The sequence below is a fragment of the Chelmon rostratus genome, chromosome 19, assembly GCF_017976325.1.
Source record: "Chelmon rostratus isolate fCheRos1 chromosome 19, fCheRos1.pri, whole genome shotgun sequence".
In the NCBI taxonomy this organism is placed as follows: Eukaryota; Metazoa; Chordata; class Actinopteri; order Chaetodontiformes; family Chaetodontidae; genus Chelmon; species Chelmon rostratus.
In genome coordinates, this window is record NC_055676.1 from 22,648,405 (window position 1) to 22,662,084 (window position 13,680).

At 40.9% G+C, this 13,680-nt stretch overlaps 3 protein-coding genes across 6 annotated transcripts; 1 reads left to right on the top strand and 2 right to left on the bottom strand.

The window, feature by feature from the left end:
- The first annotated feature begins 17 nt into the window (after positions 1-17).
- On the top strand, positions 18-5,520 carry enoph1 (enolase-phosphatase 1). The gene is made up of 6 exons (XM_041959641.1): positions 18-368; positions 1,239-1,340; positions 2,124-2,326; positions 3,206-3,338; positions 3,468-3,591; positions 4,524-5,520. The coding sequence occupies exons 1-6, from the start codon at positions 285-287 to the stop codon at positions 4,661-4,663; spliced, it is 786 nt and encodes a 261-aa protein (XP_041815575.1). The 5' UTR covers positions 18-284; the 3' UTR covers positions 4,664-5,520.
- A 541-nt stretch (positions 5,521-6,061) lies between these two features.
- tmem150c (transmembrane protein 150C) lies at positions 6,062-9,794 on the bottom strand. 3 transcript variants are annotated; one of them, XM_041960399.1, is made up of 8 exons: positions 9,605-9,794; positions 9,189-9,286; positions 8,634-8,687; positions 8,514-8,549; positions 8,349-8,416; positions 7,680-7,807; positions 7,420-7,597; positions 6,062-6,722 (listed from the first exon to the last, which is right to left on the bottom strand). In XM_041960399.1, exons 2-8 carry the CDS (start codon positions 9,260-9,262, stop codon positions 6,514-6,516), a joined length of 747 nt encoding a protein of 248 aa, XP_041816333.1. In that variant the 5' UTR covers positions 9,263-9,286; positions 9,605-9,794; the 3' UTR covers positions 6,062-6,513. The 3 variants fall into 3 exon arrangements, with proteins under 3 accessions (XP_041816333.1, XP_041816331.1, XP_041816330.1); XM_041960397.1 differs by having other exon boundaries at positions 9,189-9,291; XM_041960396.1 differs by lacking the exon at positions 9,605-9,794 and having other exon boundaries at positions 9,189-9,595.
- Positions 9,795-10,368: 574 nt separating this feature from the next.
- LOC121623252 (transmembrane protein 150C-like) lies at positions 10,369-13,656 on the bottom strand. 2 transcript variants are annotated; one of them, XM_041960475.1, is made up of 8 exons: positions 13,467-13,656; positions 13,051-13,148; positions 12,498-12,551; positions 12,378-12,413; positions 12,213-12,280; positions 11,544-11,671; positions 11,284-11,461; positions 10,369-10,751 (listed from the first exon to the last, which is right to left on the bottom strand). In XM_041960475.1, the coding sequence occupies exons 2-8, from the start codon at positions 13,122-13,124 to the stop codon at positions 10,606-10,608; spliced, it is 684 nt and encodes a 227-aa protein (XP_041816409.1). In that variant the 5' UTR covers positions 13,125-13,148; positions 13,467-13,656; the 3' UTR covers positions 10,369-10,605. The 2 variants fall into 2 exon arrangements, with proteins under 2 accessions (XP_041816409.1, XP_041816408.1); XM_041960474.1 differs by having other exon boundaries at positions 13,051-13,153.
- Between the last annotated feature and the right edge of the window lie 24 nt (positions 13,657-13,680).

Here is a 13,680-nt window from a genome sequence, read left to right on the forward strand (position 1 = left end):
CAAAACTACGCTCAATAGCGCCACCGCCGAACTGACAGCCCTGATCTGAACATGTGTGCACAGTGTTTTTTAAGTCGAGTCAGTGTTAGCTGCGAGGTAATGGCAAGAATAGCTAGCTAGTGGATAAACAGCTAACCAGGTGGTACATTTTTGAGCGCACAGATAATCTTTGTTTCAACTGTCCGCGTTAAACAAGCATCGAAGAGCAGCGTTACCAGGCTTTTACGCTGCGGTGCTGCACATTAAGCTAACGTCAGCTAACCAGCTGCAGACTCTCCTTAAAAATGGCCACTGTTTCAATTCCTGCTCGTTCCAGTGCACTCTTGCTAGATATTGAAGGAACAACAACACCAATCACATTTGTAAAGGTAAGTTATATAAGACGAAACTGTTTTTCAGTGTTTTATGCATAATAATTTAATAGCAGTGTTTGCTAATTATGTAGCGCTCAGAAACGACTGGGACTCTACGGTCATGCTAACTGCCCCCCCTAGCAGTCAGCTAAACCAGCATAGCTCGACGGTGTTTGACCATTGTGAACTTGTAACATTCAAACCTCAGTGTAACGCTACTCTATTTCTTCTGTTTGTGTACTTCGTTACTGTCTTTCTCCATTACTCATATTAGTTGTTAGCATCATTACAATCACTGCCTGATTAAAAACAGACCATATGCCGCGTTCAAGTCATATTGGAGTCATCGTAATTACATCTGTCCCACCTATAAATAACGTTCACATCGACATGTAAGTCATAGTTAAAAGCTCCGAAATGTCGGGCTTTGTGCTTTATAATAAGGAAGTGAATGAAAAACACACAAACATGGAGAACCCATGTCAGCCAAAATCCGTCTTACAGTAGTCAGTAATTAAAGCCAGATTTAATGGATGTGGTTTTATATTGTCATTGTACAGTGGTTTTAGCTCGCATAGGACCAGCAAGAGGACATTTCCCATTCTTATAGACCGCCCCATTTGGCGTGAACGCAGCATAACAGTTAACGTTTTAACTAAGTCCTGCGAACATCTGGACAAAATACACTAACAGTAAACATATTTTTTGCACCAAAAGCACAAAAACATGAATGAAGTATGAATTAATTAAAAAGTGCTAGTTATATGTTCAATGTTGATTTTATAAATATGTAAGAACCAGCACATTTTGTGTTGGATTTATTCATTTTTCTCGTGTAAGGAGCCTGTGATAACACACCCAATGACTCCTCTTTGTTGTTTGCAGGATATCTTATTTCCATACATCAGGGAGCATCTTGAGGATTATTTATCGACTCACTGGGAAGAAGATGAGTGCAAGCAAGATGTTCATCTCTTAAAGAAACAGGTAAAAGGCTGAGGAGTTTTCAAGTGGGAATCAATCAAATTGAAAAGCAGACTTTTCTTCCCAGATTATCGCAGGTTATCATTCATCATGACGAGGACGTACATGTCAGCATCTAGTACACTATGTTCTGTAGAAAGTCAACCTCTTCCAGTCTCTTTGTGTCAACATCTTAATGAGTAGAGGAGGGAAGACTTTGGCCCTTGACATGTATGTTAGTGCAACTAATGATTATATTTATTATTCATTGACAGGACCATTGTTTTCTTGGTTAATCCATTCATCATGTGGTGTAAAAGTGAAAAAAAATAAAAAAATAGATAAATCATAATTTCATAAAGCTCAAACTGGAATATTCATGGTGCTTGTTTTGTCTGACCAACTGCCCAAATGTATTTAGTTTAATATCATATAAGAATAGGAAAACCAGCAAATATTCACTTTTAAGAAAGGATGCCTTTTTGTTAAAGTAATGTCATCACTAAATCGCTTTCGCCAAAGTCACCAGACTCCATTTACAGAAACAGTAATTTTATTTCTGTAAAACTCACTTGATTCAAACTCGACAGAACCAAAATAAATTTGCAAAAAACGTCTTGGTTCGTCTTTCCGCTAATATATCATCACCAGAGTTGGTGTGTCAGACTTCAACAGCGTATTAGGTTATTACCAGAAAACAGAAACCCTGCTGGAGGATTTGACCTGTCGACATTTTACTAGATCTTTGATGTAATTTTGGCAAAGACAACACAAAGCAGCCATAAAGCTCCCTGATTGTTGTGGCAGATTGAAGAGGACATGAAACAGAACCGTTCGGGTCCTGTCCACACCGTGGACCAGACGGTTCACACAGATGAGGAGAAGGCCATTAGGGAAGTAGTGGATAATGTGCTGTGGCAGATGGCAGCAGACAGGAAGTCAACAGCACTCAAACAGCTCCAAGGTCACATGTGGAGAGCAGCTTATTCTTCTGGGAGAATCAAAGGCGAGTAAGTACACTGATCCTTTTCTTCACTTCAAAATTCATACATCTATACAGAAGTTCTGTTCAGGCTGAAGCAATGACCGTTCATCAACCAGGACTGATTCACATCTCCTGCATTTCCATCAGTTCTGCATTTAAAACTGAGTAGTAGGAAAAAAACAAATGACTCACATGGTGTGAATTGAAAAGACCTTTAAGTCCGGGGGGGTAGTTATTTTAATGCTGATTTTCTATTCAGGTCTCTGTAGCAGCTTTTTTATAGCAGTTTTCTCGCAGCTGCTTTAATTCGTTTTATTCGTTGCATGTTACATGCAGCGCTTGAGTGTGGAGGCAACAGGGCAATGACACATTCACAACGTCTGTAAGATTAAGGCAAGCAGTGAATTACCGTTATTCATGAGTCCTTTTCTGTCCCTTTTCTATGTCTGCTGTAAAAATATGTGGACAGGCTCTGTGCGCCGTGCACACCACGCCCGTTCTCCAGCCAGTTCCCTGGCTGTAATGTTTGCTATTGAAGCACCCACCAAGAGTGAAAAATGATGTAATGATAATAATTTTGGGGTCAGAGCCTCATATAAAGAATATTTTAAATGGAATAGTGTTTGGACTAAATGTTTGATTGTGGAAAGCTCTTTTACATGTTTGTCTTGTGACAAATGATAAAGCTAACTGGCGTTTGCAGGGTCCTGGACTGATACATCACATGTAATGAATCTGAGCTCTGTTTACAATTGTTTTCCATTCTCAGGAGCATATTCGGAGTGGATTATAGTGAAATGATGATAGTTTTCAACACTTTTCATCTTTAATTAAAAATATCTAGTAGCTTTATAAAGGTGATTAAATAAGGTTTATCTTCTGATCGTGGTCTTATTGCAAACAGGATCTACCAGGATGTCATTCCATCCATCAAAAGATGGAAAGAACAAGGACTAAAAGTGTATATTTACTCCTCTGGAAGCGTGGAGGCACAGAAACTTCTGTTTGGACACTCTGTGGAAGGAGATGTTTTAGATGTAAGTCCAGCCGCCTTGCATCATCTATTTAATACTCATCAGAATATTAAGATATTTCCATTCAAACATCATGTAGTTGTCTTTGTAACTGCTGTTGATGTTGTAGATGTTGTGGCTTTATCATTTCAGTTATTTGATGGTCACTTTGACACCAGTATAGGAGCTAAAGTAGAAAGCAAAAGCTACGAGAGGATTGCTGAGAGGATTGGCTGTCAACCCGAGGAAATCACATTCTTGACAGACGTCACTCGAGGTAAGGTCTACGACTTGTTCACGATCATCATTGAGAAAGGCCAAGTGATGCAAATTTCAAAGCAGCAGCTGCAGAGCACTCTGAAAATGTAAATAATTGATGCCCTTAAAGCAGGAGAAGGATGTAAGAAGACAGCAAAGTGTTTTCAGGTAGTTGTTTCCTCGGTTTTGTGATATAATTAAGAAATGTCAGTTAACAGGAACAGTAGAGTTGAGGTCTGGAAGCTTCTAAGAGAACTGCTCGTAGGATTGTTTGACAGACTCTTGGGTGGTGCTGCTCTGTTCTCCTGAGCAGCCACACCTGGAATAGTCATTCCTTCATGGAAGCTATGTGTGAAAAGCTGCCAAACAGGAGCTAAGAGACTCTGAGCTACAAAATGCCTTTAAAAGCTGAGCTGTTTGTCAAACCGGGTGTTTTAAGTACTGACTGTGTCGGGAGCAAACTGTGGCTTCAGGTCCAGTTTTATTTTGAAACTGTGAAAGATGAAAGTAAAAAAAGTAATCCTACTTCTTAAAGAAATGCTTCATTTATAACTTCATACCTTGTTGAAAATCAGGTCGTCTTTTACTCGCTCAGCTCTTCACAGCGACAGATGTTTGCCAGCAGGATTTGTTCCCTGTAACATTTGCTGAAATCAGGTTTTTATACATTACGATTTTACACTGCACTTGTGTTGTATTTTCATTATAATATCCGTTTCCAAGAAGCGTGAGCCCCTACAGTCCATCACAGTGTATAATGAAACAACAAACCAGGACCTGCATGTAGAAACATGGCCATAGTGCTGACAGTGATCAGGATCTCTGCAGGGAACCTTAAAGGAAGTTTGGTGTTCACAGCTTACCAGCATGACTTTCTCTTTGCAGCAGGGCTCTGTTAGTGTGGGATTACATTCAGGATCTACGTATTCACTCGTAGATTTGTCCTTTCAGAGGCTAAAGCAGCTGAAGAAGCCGGGGTGAACGTGGTGGTGGTGGTCAGGCCTGGAAACATGGAGCTGACGGATGACGAGAGGGCCCACTATAACCTCATCACGTCCTTTAGCCAACTTGAACTGATGGGACGCGTTTAACGCAGAGCGCGGAGGAAGACGGGGAGATCTTCTCTAACTTCATTCATAATGAGCTGTTCCTTCTCCTCTTTGCCCCCCCACCCCCCTGTTTGCAACTCTGGTGTTTTGTGTGTTGACAGTTCAGGAAGTGTAGGAGACGCTGCTGGGCTGCAGATAGCCTCAGGTAGGGCTGCTGGAGTCCCGGCCTGTGATGAGTTCAGCTATCCGGCTCTTTCAGGACGCCTTCCACATGTGTGGAAACAGATCTACGGAGTGTAATAGGAACTCAAATGGAACATCACTCTGAGTGGGACCATTTGATTGACTGGGAAGAGAACAGAGAAGCGAACAGAAGCAAGGAACCTGAAGGACACTGCACACGACCTGTGACGTTACTTTACCTTTTTACCCTTTAGATGAAGCGTATTCGGTTGCCCGTTCCTCTCGAGCGTTAAGCAGAACTTTCCAACTGTGTGTGTGTGTGTGTGTGTGCGTGTGCGTGCGTGTGCGCGCATCAACGTTTTGTAAGCGTTTTCCATCCATGTGCTGTTTCCTCCCTCGACACACACCTGCTGCAGTTTTATCCAGTGACTGAACTGTTTGACATTGTAATGTTTTAGAAAGTAGAACTACAGTATATAGATGCACTCAGCAGTGGTGATGCTGACAGGAAGTTCTCATTTCAGACTTTGTTCAAATGTCTTAATTAGTCCCTCGCAGGTGAATGGTGTCTATTTAAATGTGCCATCCTCGTTGATCATCTGTGATGTAGGTATTGGTAAGTTACCTAAAAATTGCCAAATTGAGGATTTGTGTTTGTGAAACGTAATTGGTATTATTCAGGAACGATAATCTGAAAACTTCCAATAAATGCCTTGTCTCACACAGAATCTGTTGACTCTCAGTTCAGCCTACAAAGATTTGTTCCCTGTGATGGAAAAGCGAGTGAGCGCATTTCCCAAAATGCAAAACTTTTCCTTTTACAAATTGTCTTTTGGGAATAGAGTCAAATGAGATGATTGATACCACACACATCTGTCTGTCTAATATGAAGGTACAGCTGGCAGCTGCTTAGCTTAGCATAATGACTGCAAACAGCTAGCCTGGCTGACAAAATAAGCCTCCCAATACCTCTAAAGTTCACTAAATGATAATGTTACTCATGGTTTGTATTTTTCAGGTGGAGAAGCACAGAATCCTTCAAAGGTAGTTGTGAAACCTAAACATATTGACTCTACGAAGACTGAAATCCCCCCCTAAAATATAGTTTTTATCTTTAGAATGTAATTTTCCCCAAAAGCAAGGCTAGCTGTTTCTGTTTCCAGTCTTTGTGCTAGGATAAGATAAGCTACAGCTGACTTCAGCTTCATCTCTCCAAAAATGTTCCAGTGACTCTGAATAATCCACAAACCTCACTTGACAAATTTACTTTTATTTTTCGTGATACTGATTGTGCAAAGCTGCATTTAAAGAGCTACATGAAACTAATTACATAAATACATTCAAATGATATAAAAGCAAAGATTTAAGAAGTTTCAACAACAATTTAGATTCAATTTAGATTAATGTTTAAAAAGAAGTTTCAGAAATGGTAAAAGTAATTCCACAAAACATTCGTACGTACAAAGCAAACAGATTGTAAACAAAGCAGATTTTTGGTGTAGATAGCAAAAATAGAACAGTCAGTCATGAATACATATAGTCAGTGATTTGTTCATTTGTAACAGGGAGTTAAGACCTGATGGGAGCACACCCCTGCCCCCTGTTACTAATGATAGCAGTAACGTAAATACAAGGTCTAATCTAATCTTGCTGATCCACCTGGTGCAGTTCCACCCGAGTATTTTACAGCATGAGACAGTGTAACACCTCTACGGTTCGTCCGGCTGATACGTGGACGCCTCAGAGGGGTTCTCCGACAGGCTTAATGGACGCCCACAGTCGTCTGTGCACACAATGTCAAAGCGGCTGTGACGGAACTCGATGGCGAAAGTGCCGAGGAAGATGAGGAAGAACATTACCAGCGCCCACTGGCACTGAGCTGCTTGCGTGTGGAGGCCCAGACCCATCAGGGAGAAGTCTGCATCAGGTGAGTTAAGGTGAGACGAAGGATGGCAGTACATGAAAACACAAGGAAGCAACCTGTGCACTCAGTCTGCAGCCGGTTTAATGTGGGATTCAGAAGTCCAGCCAGTCAAATTAATCTGCAGATATTTTGTTAATCGATTCAGTAAATTGATATCTTGTAGTGTGTGTGTGTGTGTATATATATAAACACACACACACACACACACACATATGATGCTCATTAAGGATTAACATCGGCCTCAGCTAGTTCCTGCTTCTAACTGGTGAAAATGCAGAAAGACCACTCACATATGAAGTTAGAGCCAGTTAGCTTAGCTTAGCATAAAGACTGGAACCAGGAGGTCTGAAGGTGACAAAACCTACCTGCATGCACCTGTAAAGCTCACAAGTTCACACATTTTATTTGATGTATGCAAAAACTAAAGTGCTAAAACAACAAATTGTGGACAGAGAAAGTTTCTCCTTCTCCAGTCTTCATGCTAAGCTAAGTTAACCATCGTTTGCCGACTTTGAGATTTAATATCAGTGGAGTTCCCCGTAGAGCGAGAGGCAGAGCAACGCTAAAAACAAGCTGAAGTCATCACATAGAGCTCTGACTATATGCAGACTTCAGTTTCGCTCAAAGAAAACTCCACAGGGCTCCTTTAAATTCATAACCTCCCATCAGTCATTGTGTTTGAAAAGGATACAGAGCACCATGCAGAGAGTGATGGACCCCGACAACAGGAAGCGAACGATCCCAGCCCTCCTCCCCTCGTTCTTAATGTCAACTCTCAGGGTGATGTAGGACTGCGCCCAGCAGTACAGCGTTCCCAGCCCGAACGTCATGAAGGTGCCCAGGTTGTGAATCACTTCATCGCTGAAGAGCTAAAACACCAAAATCCAGCAATGAACTCGTGTCAAGCCTCTGCAACTGAACCTGCAGGTGAGTCCACCTGCAAGCGCTTACCTGGAAGTTTCCCACAAGCGTCATTCCAAAGCAGCCAATAGAGAAAGCCGTCAGACTGCCAACGTTCAGCCACGGCTTGTCTATTCTGGGTTTCAGCTGAAGGTATCTGAGGACGGCCGTGAAGAACGCTGTGATGAAGGAGAACCAAATAAAAATGAACTGTTGGCTTAATTCAACAACTGTGTGGCACGTTACATGTTGTTTGGTGACATCTGATAATTCTCTTATTATTATCAACAAATCTCATGAAAAGACCAAAACCAGCATTTAATTACACAGACAGAGTGGGGAAGTACTGAGAGACGGACCAACACACTGTTGGTTTTAGGATGCGTTCCAGATCGTATACATACTGCATACAGTATGTATACAACTGGGACAAAATACTTCATCATAACATCACACCTTGACCTCTGACCCTCTTGCTCAGACTGTTGCAGCCAGTAGCTTAAAGAAAAAGTATGCGATTTGGAGAGAGTGGCAACACTGTGCACAGGATTGTCAGTAAAAATAGCCAGAAAAGCATGCTGCCAATCTTTTCCTGGTGTACGAAACAGCATAGTAGTACTGGAACGCAGTATTAGTCTTTTCATTAGTCTCAGCCTTTAAAAATCAGTTTCTGCAGCGCTGAGATATCCGCACTGAACACCGGTGGATTACTGTTCTTACCCAGAAATGCAGACAAGTTCATGACCTCACTGAAGATGCAGCTGGCCGGTGGAAAGTTACCTGCAATACTGAAGGCGGAAAGGTGAAACATTTGCATTTGCTCTTCTAATATACAGAAAATGAAAACGCTGCTATCATTGTGAAAAGGAAATGATGAGCATGTACCTAATGTATGGAGGATAAAAGGAGCCATTTGTTCTCCTAAAAACATGGAAAAACAAATCTTAATCCAAAAAGATATATAAGGCTCATTATTTACTGTATATAATGTTGTGTAATTCTTACCAGGATTTCGAGCCCAGTGGTACTATTTTCTCATCATGGACAGCAATGAAGTATCTATTAAAATTCATCAGAACATGGGGAATGTATATTATTATTAACAATATATTGTGCCTCCAGTTTTTTGTGTCTCTGTAGACATTTTACTATTGTCTTGTAGTTTTTTGTGTCTTTGTGGTCATTTTGTGTCTCTTGTCATGATTGTTGTCACCTCATAGTCGTTGGTGTATTTTTGTCATTATTTGCATCTTTTTTTAAATCCTCTTGTGTTTCTTGGTAGTTGTTTGTATTTCTTTATAGTCATTTTTTTTTGTCTCTCGTAGTTTTCAGTCACTTTGTAATCGCTTTGCCTTTCTTTGTCTTTCTGTCAGTTTGTAGTAGTTGTGTGTGTTTTTGAAGTACTTTTGTCTCTTCATAGTCGTTTTCTGTCTCTTTTGTAGTCATATTGTATCTCTGTAGTTTTTTTTTTGTCAGTTTGTAGTAGCTGTGCAACACCGCGGTACATGATATGACAGGACAGCATGAGAGAAAGCTTGAGATGTGGGGAGCAGGACTTACACCAGCCACAGTCCAGCAGCAGTGAAGGCAGAGAAGATGGGGGGCAGAAGAGCCCACTGACCGCACTTCAGCATCTTGTCTCTGCTCGTCTGGAATATCTGAACTAATTAAATGCGCATGCGTCACGTGCACAGGAAGAAGACGGTCAAAGGACAACGTTTACTCAAAAACAGAAAGACACGCGTCAAACAACTCATTTCAGATGTATCATACAGTGTTTCTGCGGCTTTTATCTGTATTTAATAAACTGCACCAAAAAGAAATTTGGAATACGAACAGAAACAGGAAGTGAGCGATCGAACACTGCCAGACAGCAACAGCAGATCCCAGAACACCTGAACGTCGATGTAAACAAGGAGAGCCGGAAACGGGCTTTTGTCGTTGGTTTGTAAATAAAAGGTAACTGTCAGCCTCACCTGTCCGTGCTGATAATCTCACCGGTCCCAACGTTTCCGGTCCGGGTGGAGGCTGTAAATACTGTCGTTAGATGAACGGTTGAGCTACCTCTTCTGTATTTATGGTCGCTACTTAATGTCACTCGCCCCGTAAATCATTAACAGCGCTTCAAATGACCGCTAAAGGTGTAATGACGTTGTCGTTGCTTCTTCCAGCAGGCTGGAGTGAGATGAGCAACACTTCCGGTTTGGGCGTCTGTCCTTCAAAATACAAGCATGGAATTTTGAACATATACAGTCTGTTAATATGATGTCGTTGTACATCATTTACTTTAGAAAAGTAGCAATACTACAGTGTAAAAATACTCCAGCATTCAAAATTTTACTAAAGTAAAAGTAAAAAAGTAACTTCAAAAATACTTAAAGTATGAAAGGTAAAAATACTCATGATGCAAAATTGCCCATTTCAGAATATTATATTAAGCAACTGGTTTATAATCATGTGTAAATCACATTAATGGTGTTGCTGGTAAAGGTGGAGCTCATTTTATTTACTTTTTTAATCATTTTTCTTTTTTAGGGTTTTATTGCCTTTTCCTATTCTGCTGGTAGTTTAACATGTAACAATAGTATGTCATAATTTCTAAGTTAATCATATGTTGTATTTAAAAAAAAATCTGCAAAGTAACTAAACCTGATAAAAATGTGACAGAGTAGAAAAATAAATAAATGTAAACAAAAATGTTCCAGTGACTCTGAATAATCCACAAACCTCACTTGACAAATTTAGTTTTATTTTTCGTGATACTGATTGTGCAAAGCTGCAATTAAAGAGCTACATGAAACTAATTACATAAATACATTCAAATGATATTAAAGCAAAGATTTGAAAAGTTTCAAAACAATTTAGAAGTCAATAATGTTCAAAAAGAAGTTTCGAAAATGGCAAAAGTAATTCAACAAAACATTCGTACATACAAAGCAAACAGATTGTAAACAAAGCAGGTTTTTGGTATCGCTTTCTAAAAAAAATGTATGCACACAATGTCAAAGCGGCTGTGACGGAACTCGATGGCGAAAGTGCTGAGGAAGATGAGGAAGAACATTACCAGCGCCCACTGGCACTGAGCTGCTTGTGTGTGGAGGCCCAGACCCATCAGGGAGAAGTCTGCATCAGGTGAGTTAAGGTGAGACGAAGGATGGCAGTACATGAAAACACAACTAAGTAACCCATGCACTCAGTCTATATATGTATATATAAATAAATAAAATGCTTATTAAGGATTAACATCGGCCTCAGCTAGTTCCTGCTTCCAACTGGTGAAAATGCAGAAAGACCACTCACATATGAAGTTAGAGCCAGTTAGCTTAGCTTAGCATAAAGACTGGAACCAGGAGGTCTGAAGGTGACAAAACCTACCTGCATGCACCTGTAAAGCTCACAAGTTCACACATTTTATTTGATGTATGCAAAAACTAAAGTGTTAAAACAACAAATTGTGGACAGAGAAAGTTTCTCCTTCTCCAGTCTTCATGCTAAGCTAAGCTAACCAGAGCTGCGAGAGGCATGAGACAAAACAAGCTGAAATCATCACATAGAGCTCTGAATATACGCAGACTTCAGTTTCGCTCAAAGAAAACTCCACAGGGCTCCTTTAAATTCATAACCTCCCATCAGTCATTGTGTTTGAAAAGGATACAGAGCACCATGCAGAGAGTGATGGACCCCGACAACAGGAAGCGAACGATCCCAGCCCTCCTCCCCTCGTTCTTAATGTCAACTCTCAGGGTGATGTAGGACTGCGCCCAGCAGTACAGCGTTCCCAGCCCGAACGTCATGAAGGTGCCCAGGTTGTGAATCACCTCGTCGCTGAAGAGCTAAAACACCAAAATCCAGCAATGAACTCGTGTCAAGCCTCTGCAACTGAACCTGCAGGTGAGTCCACCTGCAAGCGCTTACCTGGAAGTTTCCCACAAGCGTCATTCCAAAGCAGCCAATAGAGAAAGCCGTCAGACTGCCAACGTTCAGCCACGGCTTGTCTATTCTGGGTTTCAGCTGAAGGTATCTGAGGACGGCCGTGAAGAACGCTGTGATGAAGGAGAACCAAATAAAAATGAACTGTTGGCTTAATTCAACAACTGTGTGGCACGTTACATGTTGTTTGGTGACATCTGATAATTCTCTTATTATTATCAACAAATCTCATGAAAAGACCAAAACCAGCATTTAATTACACAGACAGAGTGGGGAAGTACTGAGAGACGGACCAACACACTGTTGGTTTTAGGATGCGTTCCAGATCGTATACATACTGCATACAGTATGTATACAACTGGGACAAAATACTTCATCATAACATCACACCTTGACCTCTGACCCTCTTGCTCAGACTGTTGCAGCCAGTAGCTTAAAGAAAAAGTATGCGATTTGGAGAGAGTGGCAACACTGTGCACAGGATTGTCAGTAAAAATAGCCAGAAAAGCATGCTGCCAATCTTTTCCTGGTGTACGAAACAGCATAGTAGTACTGGAACGCAGTATTAGTCTTTTCATTAGTCTCAGCCTTTAAAAATCAGTTTCTGCAGCGCTGAGATATCCGCACTGAACACCGGTGGATTACTGTTCTTACCCAGAAATGCAGACAAGTTCATGACCTCACTGAAGATGCAGCTGGCCGGTGGAAAGTTACCTGCAATACTGAAGGCGGAAAGGTGAAACATTTGCATTTGCTCTTCTAATATACAGAAAATGAAAACGCTGCTATCATTGTGAAAAGGAAATGATGAGCATGTACCTAATGTATGGAGGATAAAAGGAGCCATTTGTTCTCCTAAAAACATGGAAAAACAAATCTTAATCCAAAAAGATATATAAGGCTCATTATTTACTGTATATAATGTTGTGTAATTCTTACCAGGATTTCGAGCCCAGTGGTACTATTTTCTCATCACGGACAGCAATGAAGTATCTATTAAAATTCATCAGAACATGGGGAATGTATATTATTATTAACAATATATTGTGCCTCCAGTTTTTGTGTCTTTGTAGACATTTTACTATTGTCTTGTAGTTTTTTGTGTCTTTGTGGTCATTTTGTGTCTCTTGTCATGATTGTTGTCTCCTCATAGTCGTTGGTGTATTTTTGTCATTATTTGCATCTTTTTTTAAATCCTCTTGTGTCTCTTGGTAGTTGTTTGTATTTCTTTATAGTCATTTTTTTTGTCTCTCGTAGTTTTCAGTCACTTTGTAATCGCTTTGCCTTTCTTTGTCTTTCTGTCAGTTTGTAGTAGTTGTGTGTGTTTTTGAAGTACTTTTGTCTCTTCATAGTCGTTTTCTGTCTCTTTTGTAGTCATATTGTATCTCTTTGTAGTTTTTTTTGTCAGTTTGTAGTAGCTGTGCAACACCGCGGTACATAATATGACAGGACAGCATGAGAGAAAGCTTGAGATGTGGGGAGCAGGACTTACACCAGCCACAGTCCAGCAGCAGTGAAGGCAGAGAAGATGGGGGGCAGAAGAGCCCAGTGACCGCACTTCAGCATCTTGTCTCTGCTCTTCTGGAATATCTGAACTAATTAAATGCGCATGCGTCACGTGCACAGGAAGAAGACGGTCAAAGGACAACGTTTACTCAAAAACAGAAAGACACGCGTCAAACAACTCATTTCAGATGTATCATACAGTGTTTCTGCGGCTTTTATCTGTATTTAATAAACTGCACCAAAAAGAAATTTGGAATACGAACAGAAACAGGAAGTGAGCGATCGAACACTGCCAGACAGCAACAGCAGATCCCAGAACACCTGAACGTCGATGTAAACAAGGAGAGCCGGAAACGGGCTTTTGTCGTTGGTTTGTAAATAAAAGGTAACTGTCAGCCTCACCTGTCCGTGCTGATAATCTCACCGGTCCCAACGTTTCCGGTCCGGGTGGAGGCTGTAAATACTGTCGTTAGATGAACGGTTGAGCTACCTCTTCTGTATTTATGGTCGCTACTTAATGTCACTCGCCCCGTAAATCATTAACAGCGCTTCAAATGACCGCTAAAGGTGTAATGACGTTGTCGTTGCTTCTTCCAGCAGGCTGGAGTGAGATGAG